Consider the following 17,997-nt stretch of genomic DNA (forward strand, 5'->3'; position numbering starts at 1 on the left):
TTTGACCACAATTCAGCTGAATAAGAGGTTGAAAAACCTCATTTGTCACCTATTTCTAATTTTAAAGGCTGATGACATGCATTCCTACTGGTAGCAATCAAATCTGTTCACTTAACATTGTCTTAAAGTTAACCTTCAGGTTAAAACATTTTGCTACTTTGCTCACCCTTATTAACTATTGCTTCATCAGCTGTATCCTAAAAGTCTCATTCTAAAAAATTACCTCTGGTCACTTTATCACATCGCACCAAAACCAGTGTGGCTGTGGGTTAACACTTCTATAGAAAACATCACACCAATTGACATCATAATGCCTTAATCAGCCTACGCAACCATCTTTCTATCACTTCCCATTATTCAGCCCTGCTCACATTAATCCAGCCCTGACCTTTCTGACTCTCTTATCTCCCTCTTTCCCACTTGTCCATAATCTCTCTCTAACCACTTTCCTACTTCTTCTCTCATCCCCCTGCTTCCCAGGTGGGTAAGTGGGAGAATGGTTCGCTGACCATGAAGTACCATGTGTGGCCACGCTTTGAGCTCTATTCAGACGCAGAAGAAAGGGATGATGACCACCTGTCTATCGTCACACTGGAGGAGGCCCCGTTTGTCATCGTGGAGGATGTGGACCCCCTCAGCGGCACCTGCATGAGGAACACGGTTCCCTGCAGAAAACAGCTCAAAGCCCAGTAAGCAGTGTAGTACACGACTGAATGCAGGTTTTAAAAGGTTGAAAGACTAAAAGCTGTACCGACTTTAGTGTTATTGGTTATCTGCTACATTAAAAAAGCTTAAACCAATAACAACTATGTTTACCTTTAACTCCAAAGAGCTGTACATCAGATTAAATACAAATGTAAAAATTGGGAGTAAACATTTTTACTGAAAATTAGAAACTCAAAATGATCGTTTAGGGCTCTCTATACCAGGACGATGCCTCCTCTTGAGTTTTGAAATATTCTTTAATTAAATCCTCCAACATTTGTTAAGTAAATGATTAAGTATGTAAACTTTATTTAACCAGCATCAAACTCACTGAGATTAAATTTTTCTTACAAGAGTGCTTAGACCAAAAAGGCCAAGCTCAGGGTAAAAAAAAATGTTCCAAAATTTGAGATGAGATCCAAAAACAGGCCAATTATTATTACTGTTAATAAAGCAGGTGGGGAGATATGACAAAAATAACCACTGGGTGTTGAAAGGCAACCTCAATAATTGGTTAAACGTTTCTTTTGCATGAAATTGACATTTCTTACGATTACCATAGTTTCATAGACATATTTACCCCATGTGTTAGGCCATGTGTGACATCAGGACTGAAACTGTTCTGTAGCCTGTATGAGAACTCAGAGCTAAAACTCACTCACAGTGATAGAAAGGTGCTTAGCTTCACTTTGGTAAAATGACCACAAAATATCTGACGCTTAAAGGGAACCTAATGTCACTGCAATGTTTATGCTTTATGTTGTACTTTACTATGTCTTTTTTATTCATCGTTAACATCTGAAGACATTCTTGTCATGGATATTTCCCTGTTCTAGCCATCAGCTTACACAGTCCTTCTTACTTTTTTCAGAAACCAAACAGGAGATTCAGGGATCTATATCAAGCGCTGTTGCAAGGGCTTCTGCATAGACATCCTCAAAAAGATCGCTAAATCTGTGAAGTTCACCTACGACCTCTACCTAGTGACCAACGGGAAACACGGCAAGAAGATCAATGGCACGTGGAACGGCATGGTGGGCGAGGTACGGCTGTTTTTCGGTGACGAGACATGACACGTTTCTCTGTGTTAAACAGTTCTAGAAATTTCTTGCAGCACAGGCTAGGGAAAGGGAATGGGATTTGTGTCTAGACACGTTAATGAAATATTAAAGATGCGGTCAGCGATTTTGAAGAAAAAATTTCATAATATTTGGGAGAAGTTTTTCTATTTTGTATGTTCTAGCTGCTGTTAATAAATTCTGCTGAGAGGTGAAACTCTAGTCTCTGTAACACTCCCGGTCTGGAAACAAGAGCAAAAAAAATGATACGGACCCCTAGGATCCAACCAATCTGGACCATATAGACATTTCATTATGTTTGCTGACATTTCAGAAATAAATAATGGTTCCTCTGTGGTTCTTGGTATGGTTCTTGGTTCTTTAGTTTGAAATTTTTAAAGGAGACACCTGTTATAAGATTCTACCAAGAACCTTTAAGTGGTATTAAAGAGCAATAATCTGAAGAGTGCTTTATCTTGCAGGATGGATAAGTCCAACCTATGAAAAGTGCCTTGATGTGTGGCATTTATTCAGCTTTAGCTAAACGTTTGATAAAGACTTGAGGTGTGACAATATGCTATGTTCTGTTTTTGAAGGGAGTAAAAGAGTGTGTTATATATTTGAGTTTAGATTTATTCAACACAACGTGTCCAGTTCTCCACTCCATTTTAATGCTCGTTTCTTGGCTCCTCTTTCTTCCCCACGGTTATGGAAAGAAGCGATAAAGTCATTGATTAAAAAAATGTGCAGTCTCTTCACTGAATAAGCACATTTTCGTCTGACGCCTTTTGAGCTCATCAGCACTAGTACAGCAAGACACTCCATTATGAAATGCCTGGTGTTGAGCCGAATCTGCCGTTGCTTCAGGTGATATTGGAGTTGCTCATGCATGTGAGCCAATATTCGCTTTCGAGATGCCTATCAGAATAATTTAATTTGAAATGAGGTGATCAGCATGCTCGCTGGGTTTCGTCGAAGGAGAATTTGCACTGCTGTGATGCTAAAACTGATGTGGTTGTTGGAAGTCAAGGAGGGTTCAGGACGCTGACTTTATTCAAGGAGACACAAAATATGTATAACAGTCTGGATTAACATTTTGACTCTCTTAAATTTAGAGGTTGAGTAATTAAAATTTTAATATAATGCATGAGTGTTATGAAAGTTTCTTAACTGCAGAAGGCATTACTCTGTTTTATTTACCTCCTTAATGTTAATTTATTAGTAATTATTCTGGCTGGCATGTAATTTTGATAGAACATGAAGTGATTGTTTTTCAGGCTGGTAACGTGTCACTTAGCAGTCGTGAACGATGCGAGAAAAAGAGTGTGGTGCAAAGAGAGAGTGAGTCACGGAAAGGCACAGAGACTACACAAGAGTGAGACGGACAGTGAGAGATACAGAGAGATAGAGACAGCCCGAACTGAAGACCAGCTGGTATTTTAATTCAGATTAGAAATAATATCTGTTGCAGATTGCCTTCGCAATCGTTTATTTGATTGTGACATATTTGACTAACTCCTTTTCATTTAGAGTCATGTTAATTATCCTCACATCAGTCACAATGTTTTGGTAAGGCCGATGCTTTCGGCTGAACGGCTCGCTGCTTAATAACTGTACGTAATGGCTGAAGAGTTCTATAATCCAATTTTACACAAACAGACACATATTTCATGAAGAAGATGATATCGGTTAAGTTAATGGGAATGAGAATGGCAGCTGTGAGATAAAGAGAATGTGTTAGTTAAGATAAGCTAAAGAGAGGCAGGGCAGTATCTCTGTAGCATACATTTCACCTTATTAATTCAGTGTGTCTCATCCCATTTTCCTCTGTAGCCCAAGGCCTCTGATATTTAAAGCTAAATATACCTGAGCTGAAGAAGGGTCTGGGGAAAGGAAAAAAGCAAAGAGAGAAGAAAGGCTAGGGGGAAAAAAAAAAAACAAGGGTGTGACAATTTCCACATCCTGTGACCCAGAGTAGTAACCTAATTTCTCTTTTCCTTTCAATCATTTTTCTCCGCTTTTCTTCTTTATTTTCTTTTTTTTTCTTTTATTTGCTGTCTTTCTTTCCCGTGTTTCTTTTATTCCTCTTGTCAGCCGGTTTTGTTCGTATATTCTAAAACTGTGTCAGCATTCTCTGAGTTTTTTTTTTTGATGTATGTTTTTATCTCTCTCCCGTACTGTAGGTGGTGTTAAAGAACGCTCACATGGCAGTAGGCTCTCTGACCATCAACGAGGAGAGGTCAGAGGTCATTGACTTCTCCGTTCCCTTCATAGAGACGGGCATTAGTGTCATGGTCTCACGTAGCAATGGCACCGTGTCTCCTTCTGCATTTCTAGGTGTGGAACCAAGCATACACCCATGCATGTTGTCTTAATACATTTAGGAAACGTGAAAACATAAAAATCTTTATCAGAGCTCTTTGCCTCGAAATTTTAGGGGAACCCGACAACATGGTGTTTCCCTTTCGGTCAAGTTAATGTCACAACACTTTATTTCTAATAATGTAGTATTAAAAAGTGCTATTTCAAATAAAAAATAGAAGAGCCAAATATGCAAATGCTTTCTGTCTTTCCATTCTGTTCCCAGACAATTGGAATAGACGTGGGAAATTCTCTAACTTGCATATTCACAGACTATGTATGACTTAAAATATAAAATATCTTCCGAACAGGTCTTGCAGGTATTAATAAAGAACGTACTTTCTACAACGCCTCGTTTTCAGTGATAAACACTCGATAAGCCAATGAAGTGGTTTTCCAGATAAGATCACTCGTTCTGACGCCTCAACGAGGACACTTCATTTATAAGACCCTCAATCCGTCTGCTGTAAGAAAGGTCAGATGAATCCAAAGTGACTGAGATCATAGGAACTCCTGAGACATACCTTTTCTTTTTAAATTATTCTTATTCTTATAATAATACAGTATAAAGTCCATAATAACCAGTAGAGCACCAGTTCTATGAGTATGGATTAACATGAGATAAAACAAGATAAGAAATGTTTAATAATTTAGCTAACTCCTTAATAATTTCGTTCGAACTGTTATGTGTCGTTTAAAGGTGATGTTTAAAGGTGATGTTAAAATTTTTAGTCTTTTTCTTTCATCTCCCATCCCCGTAACTGACTGTGAATCTACAGTGGATATAAAAAGTATATACACCCCTGTTAAACTTGTAGGGATCATGTTTTTTCTACCTGTAATGTGAAATACAAGCTAGCAAACTTTGTAATTTTATTTCATATTTTTTATTTAATAAAAATAAACAGTAACCTGGTTGTATAAATAAACATAGCCCTTCACTAATGCATTGTTATATACATACAGCATTAGCGCATGGTTATTTCATTCCTCTTTGTATAAAATGAAACAAACTATGAGGGGATCTTGAGTGCAGAGCCCTCTAACAGTCTTTAACAGGTTTTATCATAGATTTTAGATGTGCTTTGGGTCTCTAATCATCATCTGTCTAACAGTATCGTGCAGGTTTGGAGCTAAAATTAATTGGTATTATGAACTATGTATGATTCACTCTAACTTGACTAGAGTGCCAGTTCCAGTTAAAGAGATGCAGCCCCATAGTGTGAAGCTGCCCGGTTCTACATCAGTCATCAGATCATTACCCAATGGTTTAACAAGAGTTTTTAAGCTTTCTCTCGATGCCCCTACCCCAAACCCCGGTGAGGAAAGCCAGATTTTTGTCACATGCAGTGAGCAACCAAAACTTCAGCTTTTCCTGCATGTCCTTTAATGTTACTGTAAATCTCAGTGATTATACTGGTTTATTCTCAACACACTCACATGCCACATTATACAAGGGTGTGCAGACTTAAGCAAGCAGGTTTTTGTAAGTTTTTCCAGGACTTTTTGGGAGCTATATCACAATAAGCAGTCTCATAAAAAAAGATTTATTTCAGGGTTGTTGTTTTTTTGTCACTGAACCTGAGAGTAAAAGATTTTTATATTCACTGTATTTAAAAATAAATAAATAAATGCATACACTTATTGTAACAGCTTTATTGTATTGTAACCATGGAGCTAGTTTTAATTTTGGAAAAAATCTATTTATAATCATGTCTATTTATATGGCAATATTATAAATGAGATCATAAGAGAATCTCACAGGACATAGCATCATAGCATTTTTTGACATGTAGTGCTTTTCTCTTTGACATTTTTTCTCTATTTTCACTTCATTGTTTTATACATCTGGTTTGATTCGCAAATCTTATAGCTTATACTTCTGGACCTTTTTAGATCTTTTCCATCTGTCCTTGTTTTACCAAGTGTCTTCTCAGACAAATAAGCATATTGGCATCTTGTTGTTAACACTGGGTCAGAACCTATCATAGATCTCTTTGTCCATTTTCTCTCTCTCTCTCTCTCTCTCTCTCTCTCTCTCTCTCTCTCTCTCTCTCTCTCTCTCTCTCTCTCTCTCTCTCTCTCTCCCTCTCTCACACACACAGAGCCCTTCAGTGCTGATGTGTGGGTGATGATGTTTGTGATGCTGCTTATCGTATCTGCTGTTGCCGTCTTTGTCTTCGAGTACTTCAGTCCAGTCGGCTATAACCGATGTCTGGCGGATGGACGAGGTAAGCATGCATGTACAAACACTTGCGTGTACGCGGTGGAAGAACACCTATTAAACACCCTGACACATTTTAGCCAGGATGTCAAAAGAAATCTGTCCATACAAGTAGAGTGTCAATGTACGTAATGCATGCTTCTTCCCATTATTGACCGTCACAGAAGACTAAGGCCTTTCTGTATACAATAAAGTATAGATTTTAATTTAACACATAATCAGAGCTCAGTTTGGGAAGCAAGAGGTGTGAGGGGTGAAGCTGTACATCATGTTGCCATGGTACTGTATTCAATATAAAAGGCAATCAAAGGTTTTAACAGATAAATAAATAAATAAATAAATAAACAAACAAATAAATAAATAAATAAATAAATAAATAAATAAAACAAATAAAAAAATATATATCCAAACAATTTATAAAAACATTTCTAGCTAGATTTTGTTAAGGTTAAACAATATTAATTGAAATTAATTCTGATCAAAGTCTATACGGTTGCATTGTCCTACTGCATATAAACAGTATTAAGTATATAAAGAATTTTCCTTTTCAATTTTTCCTACTTTCTGATCTGACCACTGAATGTAACACCACATAAAAGGTTTAATTTGATGTTATGTTCTTAGGTATTTACCTGAACACAATTACATTACTCTTAATTATTCATTATTCTCATTTTTATTATTCTAAACATACAAATACACATACCAACAAGATGCACAGTGTTATTTCTTTCTTTCGATAAAAAGTAAAAGGTTCACAAGATATCCTTGAGTCACAGGCTGCAGTCCATGATGTCCCTATGCTGTGCGCACACAAAAAATAAAAAAAGAAAACAATGATGTCACCACTTTTATATTTATTTGGCAGCCCTCCCTACATTCCTGCTTTGGATTTAAAGATCCAGCTCCATTGAGCATCATTACTTTCCTTTCCTCTGTAATGTTTTGGTTCCAGAGAATTTTAGGGCCCACAGCATTAAGAATAATCAGACTGAATAACTCCCTATAATCAAATCAGACGTATTTAAATCGATAAATGGTGAAACCAGACAATGCTGTGCTGTGTTCAGGTAATGGCTTGGAGCTGAGAGAATACAGACACGACTGAATTCTCCTCTCGCCCCCAGGCCCATGTTTAATGACATGTCCCTATTACATAAGTCTGTTGTGTTGTATTGTGCTGCAGCTTAAAAGCAATTCTAATTTTCCATAACTATAGCAAACTGTGGAGTCCCTCTGTGTCTCTCTGTCTAGCCTTTTGAAAGCATTATGCCTTTTTCACCTCAAATTACTGTTGCTGCTTCTTCAGAATATCCTTATGCTTGCCTCAATTTACTTATAAACAGCTTCTCTTTCTTCTTATATGCTTTTTAAACTCGTTAAAATCTATTTCATCTCCTTTTATCTTTTCTGCACATGTATTGTCTTGTTTCTTTATTTCTCTGCTCATTGTCTTTCATTTGCTCTGTTTTTAGAGCCTGGTGGTCCCTCGTTCACAATTGGGAAGGCCATATGGCTGCTCTGGGGTTTAGTCTTCAACAACTCTGTGCCTGTACAAAACCCCAAAGGCACCACCAGTAAGATAATGGTATCAGTGTGGGCCTTCTTCGCTGTCATCTTCCTGGCCAGTTACACTGCCAACCTGGCTGCCTTCATGATCCAAGAGGAATACGTTGACCAGGTGTCTGGCCTCAGCGATAAGAAGGTACTGAGGATTTACCTATAAAACCCAGATTACTGAGGATAAGTCCAAGGGCTTTTCTTTCAGTACTGTGGCGGTGACCTTTAAACACTGGTTTTCACAGTTCAATATATCTAGGATAACATTGCATATATTATTTACAGCCTAATTTCTGTAGTGCTAGCACCAATTTATACTCGTGTTGACACGCTGAAGACGGGTCGGATTTAGCTGTGTACTGTACTGTATGTACTGAGCGAATGTCTTGTGTAAGCCATATGTAAGAACCTGTGAAGCTATCAGAATAATTACAAATAAATCATTATAAATGGTAATAAAAAATATAATATATAAAAATAATAAAATATAAAAATATTTGAGCAGCTGTTTATTTATGTTTAATTTACTTTTGCTTCAGAATGTCTTACTTTAGTCATTCCCTATCTTGAACACTTTGCACAAGTTGCACTAATGTTTTTTTTTTATTATTGGAACTTTTTTGGAGTTATGTCCAGCTGTAAGATTCGAAAAAAGGCGTCTCATCACCACCAGATGTTCCCACTAAGATGATCGTAGATTACATTTAGGCATTGCACTGTGTCTGTATTACCTCTATGCTGGAAAAAGAAAATGAATAAAGTTCATCATGTTTAAGCGCTATTAAAAGTACTGACGTTAAATTAACATGTCGGGTTTCAAACTTTAATAAAGGTGATGTCACTGAAATTCATTCACAGTCAACATACTTGTTTGGAACATATTGAAGTAATTTCTTGGTTCGTTTGCTTGTATACATAATTCTAATAACCCTGGGCTGTATTCAGATTACAGTAAACGCCTTTAGTCTGAGAATTCGATCGATATTCATGCAGGGAAAGTTATTATTAATTAGATTTGGTTATGTCGCTGCTTAAACTAATTTGGGCTTCACATTAAGATTTTGCAAATCACCTGCATATACAGTATATGACCTCCAGCGTTGCTAGACTTTTCTTAAATAGAAGCCTCAAAGATGACCATGGTATTTCAATAACAGAGTTTAAGGCTCTTGTTTTTTAACTGCCAAGCTGCCACTGTTGGGCCCTTGAGCAGGGTCCTTAACAAAATCTGATCCAGTGGTGCTGTAGCATGGCTGACCCAGTGCTCTTACTCCAACCTCCAAAGATGTTATATGTGAAGAAAGAATTTTACTGTGCTGTAATGTATATGTGACAAAATAAAGGTTTCTAAGGATTCTATTCTAGGAAAGCAAAGCTTTGAAATGAACATATTATAGGGTCTAGTGTAGGTTTATAGGTGCAGTAGGAACTGAATGAAATTGGTATTAACACCTGATTGAACGACATGGTTCCAGAACAACATGGCTCATTATTTGGCAGGTCATAACATAGCACCTGATCCAGCTTATCCTTACATAACTTTAGTTTATTGTGAACTTGAGTAGCTTTGAAGCAATAAATCAAGATCAGGGGATTGAAACATGTTGAAACTGTTGAACTAAAAATTTTGTGCCTGTGTGTGTGTGTGTGTGTGTGTGTGTGTGTGTGTGTGTGTGTGTGTGTGTGTGTGTGTGTGTGTGTGTGTGTGTGTGTGTGTGTGTGTGTGTGTGTTTGCAAGAAAGCCTTTTAACATTTACAGTTGATTCTCAATGAAGTATTTTGTTAGTTCTAGTCTCTGTACAATGTCCACTTGTCACAAGACAAACCTCCAGGCACTAGCATAAGCAACTTTGATTGGTTGTTCGTTTGAGTTAGATATGTTGTTTTCTCAATGTAATGAATTACTCATTGGACATACTGCATATTCTGTGTTTGTCATTGTAAATTTAGTTAAAGTGTCTGTACTTGGTCTATGTGTTAGAAATTTACTAGAAGTCATTTGTGCTAATTGCGGTATCTGCACCCATTATATCTGTAGTATGTTCTTGTAGCTTTGCACTTGGCCTTTATAAATGAGAAATTATTGGGCTAATGTGAACTAGGTTACAGCTGCTAAAACAGGCAAGGAGAACTGACAAGGAGAATCTGTGGTAGCCACTTAATAATTAATATGTATAGGGGTTTTTTTAGGCTGTGTTTTATTTTAATTGCATTTCAGGATGTTGTTCTTTTTAATGGTATCATTTCATATTTGACAAAACGAAAAAAAAAGAAAGAAAAAGATCTCATTTGTCTTTTATGATTTGAAGAATCCATGAAGCCACAGGTATGTAAAACAGCTATGGCAGTGTTTAAAAATGATTTTGCACCCAACTGTTGAAAAAACATTACACAGTGGATGCTAGTGTTTCTGGATGAATGCAGGTTTAACTACCGTGTTCATATTGACCTTTCTTTCTTCTCTCTCTCTCTCTCTCTCTCTCTCTCTCTCTCTCTCTCTCTCTCTCTCTCTCTCTCTCTCTCTCTCTCTCTCTCGCTCTCCAGTTCCAACGGCCAAATGACTTTTCTCCGCCGTTTCGTTTTGGCACGGTTCCCAATGGCAGCACGGAGAGGAACATTAGGAATAACTACAAAGAGATGCACAGCTACATGACCAGCTTCCACCAGAAAAATGTAGACGAGGCCCTCCATAGCCTGAAATCTGGGTAAAAGAAAAAAAGAGGTGTAAAAACAGCAACAACAGTGTGTTTGGGGACAGGGAGAAGGAGGGAGAGAGAGAAGGAGAGAGAGAGAGAGAGAGAGAGAGAGAGAGAGAGAGAGAGAGAGAGAGAGAGAGAGAAGACGGATAGGATATGAATGTGTGTGAGTGGGTGTTCAGTGGACATGTAGCTGCTAATAGCAACAAACTGTAGAAGACTGTGACTGTTTGTTTAGGGATGACTAAACCACACATCTATCAGATTTCACTTGTAATATGGGTAAGAATCATATTTGCACACTATACTGGTTTAGGATAAGATAAGATAAAATTCAACATTTAATTAATTTGTATAGTGCTTTTCAATTCACATGGTCTCAAAGCAGTATAGAATAACGCCTGGCGGAAATTTGGTTTTATTAAACATTGTCTCTTCCAGAACAATATGGCTCATTATTTTTCAGATCATAAAATAGAACTGAGCTCATCATATTCTATATAAATTTAGTTTTTGTGTGAACATAAGAAGCCTTAAGGCAATTAGTGCAATTATTATATTTTTGAAGGAAAGCTTTCTATTCTAAAAAAAACGCACTGAACTAAGACACACATGTGCGTATTGTACTCCTACTACTAAACTAGAACACACACATCGTCAAAAGAATTGCAGTATCTCTCTGTTTGCAGAGTAAATTTCTGAGAAGTACTGTACTGTACTGTACTGTACTGTACTGTATTACACAAAGAGGAAGGTAATATTAAGTTATTTATGAGGAGTGTGTGCCATTACATTTGGAGTGTGTCCCAAATTGCTGTATTTATATCACAAACAATAAGAAAGAGAATGAAAGGAGTGGAGAAAAGAGGAGGTTGGACAAAAAACTCACTGACCCAGGATAATGTGCAGTGAGAGTCTTATTTGTGTGTTAAAAAAAGGAATCATACAATAAGCAATACCAAAATTTGTTTTAATTAAAAAAAAAGAAGAAATATGTAAAGAATAAAGCACGAGGAATGCGGTTATAGCACAGTTACTGTTACCACCCCAAAGATGATTAGTCTCCTCTAACATCATGCCCAACAAAGCAGATTATAAATCCCTTTGTACTGAAAACTTTCCTGTAGTGGAAAATGTAAATGTAAAACACTGAAACTGGAGACTCCTTCCCATAAAAAAAGTTCTTACAGAATACTTCAATAGTAACTTATTAACCTAAGTGAATGTTAAGTCATTCTGGTACGATTTGCTGTGAAGCTACACTTATAGAAAATGAATCCACATTTTTTGACCAATGAGTTAATATTTAATAAGAGCTTTAAAATTTAACACCTCTGTAATATCAATTTATTGAAGACAATGTTGGACCTGTGAGTTATGAAATTTAACAATGAAAGGGTTTCACTGTTCATAACATTTATTTTGATATTTTTTTAAATGATTAAAGATTAACATAATTAGAAGAAAATAATTAAATAAAAAAAACTTTAATAAGTCTGATTTAAATATGTACTTTCTGATGTCACAGCCTCAGCAAGAGGTTGCTTTGATTAGTAACACAGTATATATCCTTTTAGTTGATCAGGACTAAATTTGCCAGTAATAAAAATGTATCCCAAATTGTTTAGTCACAGTGTAAAAAACAGTTATTTTCATTTATTTGGCCTGTAAATAAAGGTGAAAGATATTAGCTTTAATCAATACTAAAATTGATGATCTGTGCTCTTTTTTTTCTTGACAGAAAATTGGATGCATTTATCTATGATGCTGCTGTGTTGAACTACATGGCAGGCAGAGATGAGGGCTGCAAGCTTGTGACAATCGGTAGTGGTTATATCTTTGCTACTACAGGCTACGGTATCGCCATCCAGAAGGATTCAGGGTGGAAGAGACCTGTGGACCTTGCCATTCTGCAGCTGTTTGGAGATGGTGAGAACTGCTATTTCATATTCATCTTTTATTTCTCACTGGAGCAACGATGATGAAAACTATGTTGTAAATGCTGGCATTACCATAACCGTACAGCATAACCATATATGATGTATTGATACTAGAGGTTTATTGTTAATCACGTTGATAATCATAGCTGTTATTTTATCAAACAAAAACACTGATTTTAAATATAAAAGAGAACATTTACTATGCGTCTAAGAGCTTTATTAATTTGGTTTCTTTGGAGAGTGTTTCACAAAAGGTGTTCCTTACATTCACACTGAAATATGAAATAACAAGGTATTAGATTGGCTTGGGTTGATTTTTATGTGAATATACACCATACTATGTTCTAAATCAGGGGTCTCCTATCTTACCCGGCAAGGGCCGGTGTGGGTGCAGGTTTTCATTCCAACCAAGCAGAAGCCATACCAGAGTCTACTAAAAGCCAAAAACAGCTGATTAAACAGGTGGAATCAGGTGTGGCTTCTGCTTGGTTGGAATGAAAACCTGCACCCACACCCGCCCTTTGCAGATAAGATTGGAGACCGCTGTTCTAAATGATAGCCGTAAAGAAAAGATCTGTTTCTTTTAGCCATCAAGTCAATTCACTGTTCTTTCTTAAATGACCATTAAAGGCCAGACCACATTTTTACTGCTTCATTTCCTGACTGAAGTTGGTTGAGGTGCAGACAATACAAAGCATGAACTAGGTGAAGTTCCACGAAAAATACATTAATACTGATACAAGCTCTATGAATTTGTGTGTGTGTGTGTGTGTGTGTGTGTGTGTGTGTGTGTGTGTGTGTGTGTGTGTGTGTGTGTGTGTGTGTGTGTGTAGAATTCCAAATCAGGGTCTAGAGTCAGAGTAAACAATTGATGAATCATTTCCTGTTAGCAAATGGCTCAAAAGAATTGAATGTAACCAAGTTAAACATTTTTTTCACTGGATTTTAATTATGTAGCACACACACGCACACACACGCACACACACGCACACACACGCACACACACGCACACACACACACACACACACACACACAAATTGGAACAAACAGCCTAATCAAATACTAACTATACAGCAGTAATATTCCCAACAAACTCATTAATGTTATCCTAGCTGCTAGAACAGGTGCTAAATTAACAACCGCTAACTGCACCATGCTAGCTGTAGTGTCTGTGTGCTGGAGTGACTGGTTCAGGTTCAACATTGCTGGTGTTTTCTGCCTTGTCATTAACCTTTGTGATTTTATCAATAATTAAATTTTTCTATTGAAATACTACTTAAAACATGCTGTTTGCTTTTCTTGTTCTACAGAATTGTTCTTAAACAAATTTACTCAATAAATAATCAAAAAAAGATATCAAGTGCATCCTAACGCAATCGGCAGTTTATATTCATATATAAAAATGCAACTTGTTAATATTGACATATTCCTATTTTGTATTATAGTAATCTTAAACTACTAAAGAAAATAGACACAGTGAAAAGTGATTCTATAAACCTTCAAAATGATTGAAATGACAAAAAAAGATTAATGTGATTAATGTGATTAATGTGATTAAAGATTAATGTGATTAACATATCAAACAATTATGGGTTTATACTGTTTCTGTTAATCCGTAGGTGCATTCTAGCTCAATTATTCCTTACAAATGATATCATTATGACACCTCAATTTCATACGTTTTTGACCCTCTTCACTTACCATATTTCTGAGTTGGTCAATTGGTGTCACTTGATCTTCATTTTCCACTTCCTTATTTAAGATTTCTGTCTTCTCTTTCCAAGGTCTTGTATGTTTCTTTCCTCCTAAAACATGGCATCTAGCCATTAAGATCCAGTAGAGAATTTTGAGACTGTTTGTTTGATCAAATTCAAAGTTACACAAAGACTGTGATTGTATTCCATTTCGAGCACAAAAAGATTTGGTGAGCACATTTCCACATCAGGCATCATACATATAGTGAATATGTGAATGTTTTGGATAGAGCCAAACAAAATATTCTGTTTTTAGCGTAAATTATCCCTGGCCTAGTTACTGGACTGCTATTTGAGTGATTGCTTGCTCATGCATCCACATACTGATCTGGTGACATGTATTAGCTTAGCAGCACAGAAGCTGCCTGTATGGGTGGTCAGGTCTGCTGTATGTGTACTCAGGTGTGTTATGTGTAATTGTGTAGACTCTAGACATTATATAATATTAGCTACGTGCCAGTACTGAGGTCATAGGTGTGTAATGGCTCGCTTGGTTACGAGTGAATTTGGGATGGTATCAAATGTGTGTGTGACGTACTTGCAAAAGTGCACAGAAAGCATTTTCTGACTTTCTGACTCTCTTTTCAGCTTTCTATGACTTTCATACACACTCATTTCTGTCTAAGGGGAACAGACTACTGTGCTCTAATGGGAGCATGGTTCTCCTTTACTCAGACAAGACCGATACACTGACAGAAAGAAATGTCTGATAGGTCCTACAGCCTATAACTCCTATCAGATCTCTTCTCATACTCTCTTTAAGTAGGTCACTGTTAAAAATCTTTGGATGTCAGAATGTCTTTTGCAAGCATGTGTGTAGGATCTTTTTTCTTTTGGCATGACATCAGAGGTCAGACTCTTTTAAAGCCCTTAACTCCCACACACGTCCATCAAAACCTGGATTGGGTATTTGGTTATTTTTTGTTGTTTTTAAGTTAAAGCCTTTATCTGACAGATATACCTGTACATTACAGTGCAGTGAAATTCTTTTATTAACATATCCCGATTTAAGAAGCTGGGGTCAGAGTGCAGGATCAGCCAAGATACTGTACCATGCACCTGGAGCAGATATTTTGGCCCAACAGTGGCAGTTTGGCAGGGCTGGGGCTTATTGTGAGGGCAACACATTCACCTAGTCTTTGAACTCTGTATCTGTCAGTTCCTCAACATTGAAATGATGCAGGACTGTGTTTACATTTATTTATATTTTTTTACCTGCCCACAATATTTTCACACATATTAGCTGTTTCTGTTTACCAACAACCTGACAATCTTTAGAAGAAAGAAAGAAAGAAAGAAAGAAAGAAAGAAAGTATCTCTTATCGGTTTGTATCCATTTAGAACATATTTTGGGTTCACTCTCTATAATATATTTAGATTTGTTTACATCTCAAGTCAAGTCAAGTCAAGAAGCTCCCTGATGGCTTTAAAAAATTTATTTTAAGATCGTATGATATCCCAGAAGAGTCTATTGTGACAAAGTTGATCCCATTTATTGATATCATATTGCCCAGCCCTGGTTTTTGGGGCTGGATCCTGTCTCTGCTTTGATAACCACCAAGCCCTTAAGGTCACCCCTTAGCTCCAGAAGCTAAATCACAAGTGACACTGCTAATCAATCATTAATGAGGAAGCACTCCATCGGGAAAACATCCAGAGTAATGCAACATGACAAATGTTGTGTATCTCAGGGGCCTTAATTTGTTTACCACACTCTGCACACTCAAACAACTTCATAACAAATAACATTTTGATACAACTAAACATGCATTAACGCTAAAATACCCAGAGCGCATTAGCCATGAACACAATGGAAAAAACCTAATGCAAATTTAAATAAACCATTAAAAAAATTCATTCACTCCCATGTCCTATTCAGACACACGTACACAGTGGCTCCAACACACACACAAACACAAACACACACACACACTCACACACACACACTTAAACATGGATTACTACAGTACTTCAACTACAGTGCAGACACTTTAACTCAAGGCGAAGACATCACACACTTACTCATTTCTATTTCTCTTTGCCCACTCTTTCAACCTCTCTGTATCCTTCACCCAAAATATCTCCCCTGACCAACTGCCATTGTAACATCATTATCTCCTTCTTTCCATAACCCACTCCCCTTCACCTGTTCCTTGTTCACAATACTCATTAACTCACTTCATACAAAACTCCTTAAATCCAACCATTTCTCATCTTTCTCTTTTTTTCACCACTTCTCTTCCACCTCTGTGTTTTATCTACACCTGTCCCTCTTTCTCTCTCTTTCTTTTTTCCTCAACAGGTGAGATGGAAGAGCTGGAGGCATTGTGGTTGACTGGGATTTGTCACAATGAGAAGAACGAGGTGATGAGCAGCCAGCTGGATGTTGACAACATGGCTGGTGTCTTCTACATGCTGGGGGCGGCCATGGCGTTGTCGCTCATCACCTTCATAGCTGAGCACCTGTTCTACTGGCAGCTACGCTTCTGCTTTATGGGCGTGTGTACGGGCAAGCCTGGCATCACCTTCTCTATTAGCAGGGTGAGTGGCCTGCTTTTTCTCGATAGGCATTGTTTTAGTACAGTTGAGTTTGAAAGCCCCCGAGAAAGCTGTCTAGAAAACTATGCTGAGAATAAATTAAGCATAGCTATTCTGTAAAACATGACATTCTCTCAGCTGTAGGTTTAAGACCCTTGAATGGATAGCTTTCTAAATAAAATGAGTTGAAACTTTCTCTGAAATGGAAATCTTGTGTTGTACAAGGGTTCCCCTAGATGGATTAGGGGAATTTGTTAGAGGAATGGATTATGGCATCATCTGAAGAACGATACAAGACATGCTATTTATACAAACAAACTATTTTAAAAGTGTAAAGTAGATTTTTTTGCAAGCAGATTTCTAAATGGAATCTATTTGGAAAAACATCTGCTGTTTTACCTCTTTCAAGTGTGTAGGGTCTAAATGGCCAGTTAATCAATGCAAATTGATTTTTGCAACAGGAATCGGTATGACCTAAAGAATTATACAAGGAGAAGTGCTACGCTTTCATCCCTTGAGAATGCTTTTCTCATTCATTCAAGTCATTCACAATTTGTTCAGCTACATCTTCCCTTTAGCTAAGTTGTGTAATTTTTATTATATACCTTGTGTTATGACGTATCTCTGAAAAAACCTGGGTAGTCTTTAATTAAAAAAGTTCATGTATATTTAAAAGTATAGATTTACCCAACATTTCAATCAGCAGTCTCTATAACTGTAAGGATTATATCCTGCAAAGGCAGCACTTACAGTATATTATAAGACAACCTTTATATTATATTATATGACAACCTGCTGAAGCATTTCTTGGAGGAAATGGAAGTGGAAGTGTATAATCAAATGTTCAAATATTAAAGAATACAGGAGCAGAACAGGGATGGAAGACATTGTAAGTGTAGCTTTAGGATAAGAAAAGCAAAGGTGAATAGAAACTCAGACAATGTCTGTGTGTGTGTGTGTGTGGTAGGTGGGTAACAGGTGATAAAATATAAGAAGAGATAGACACCTCTAGGGTAGAAAAGAAAGAGAAACATGATATCAGAGACATGAGAATATGTCAGTAGCAGACCAATCAGATGAAGGGGTCAGGAGAAATGAGAGAAAAGAGCCTAGGTAGCAAAAATGGCCAAAAGCGACAGGGAGTATTGGAGATATGGCTGA

The 17,997-nt window shown here is 37.0% G+C and overlaps 1 protein-coding gene across 4 annotated transcripts in view; it reads left to right on the forward strand.

The window, feature by feature from the left end:
• The window catches only part of grin2bb (glutamate receptor, ionotropic, N-methyl D-aspartate 2B, genome duplicate b), a 99,612-nt gene that overhangs the window by 77,010 nt on the left and 4,605 nt on the right, over window positions 1–17,997 (forward strand). For all 4 annotated transcript variants that reach the window (XM_047803465.1, XM_027156635.2, XM_047803466.1 and 1 more), the window contains 8 exons: window positions 481–689; window positions 1,577–1,748; window positions 3,947–4,100; window positions 6,230–6,355; window positions 7,824–8,053; window positions 10,453–10,613; window positions 12,346–12,533; window positions 16,601–16,839. In XM_047803465.1, coding sequence (XP_047659421.1) covers window positions 481–689; window positions 1,577–1,748; window positions 3,947–4,100; window positions 6,230–6,355; window positions 7,824–8,053; window positions 10,453–10,613; window positions 12,346–12,533; window positions 16,601–16,839 — 1,479 coding nt within the window. The remainder of the gene's footprint in view (window positions 1–480; window positions 690–1,576; window positions 1,749–3,946; window positions 4,101–6,229; window positions 6,356–7,823; window positions 8,054–10,452; window positions 10,614–12,345; window positions 12,534–16,600; window positions 16,840–17,997) is intronic.

This window comes from Tachysurus fulvidraco, chromosome 18 (genome assembly GCF_022655615.1).
Source record: "Tachysurus fulvidraco isolate hzauxx_2018 chromosome 18, HZAU_PFXX_2.0, whole genome shotgun sequence".
Classification (NCBI taxonomy): domain Eukaryota; kingdom Metazoa; phylum Chordata; class Actinopteri; order Siluriformes; family Bagridae; genus Tachysurus; species Tachysurus fulvidraco.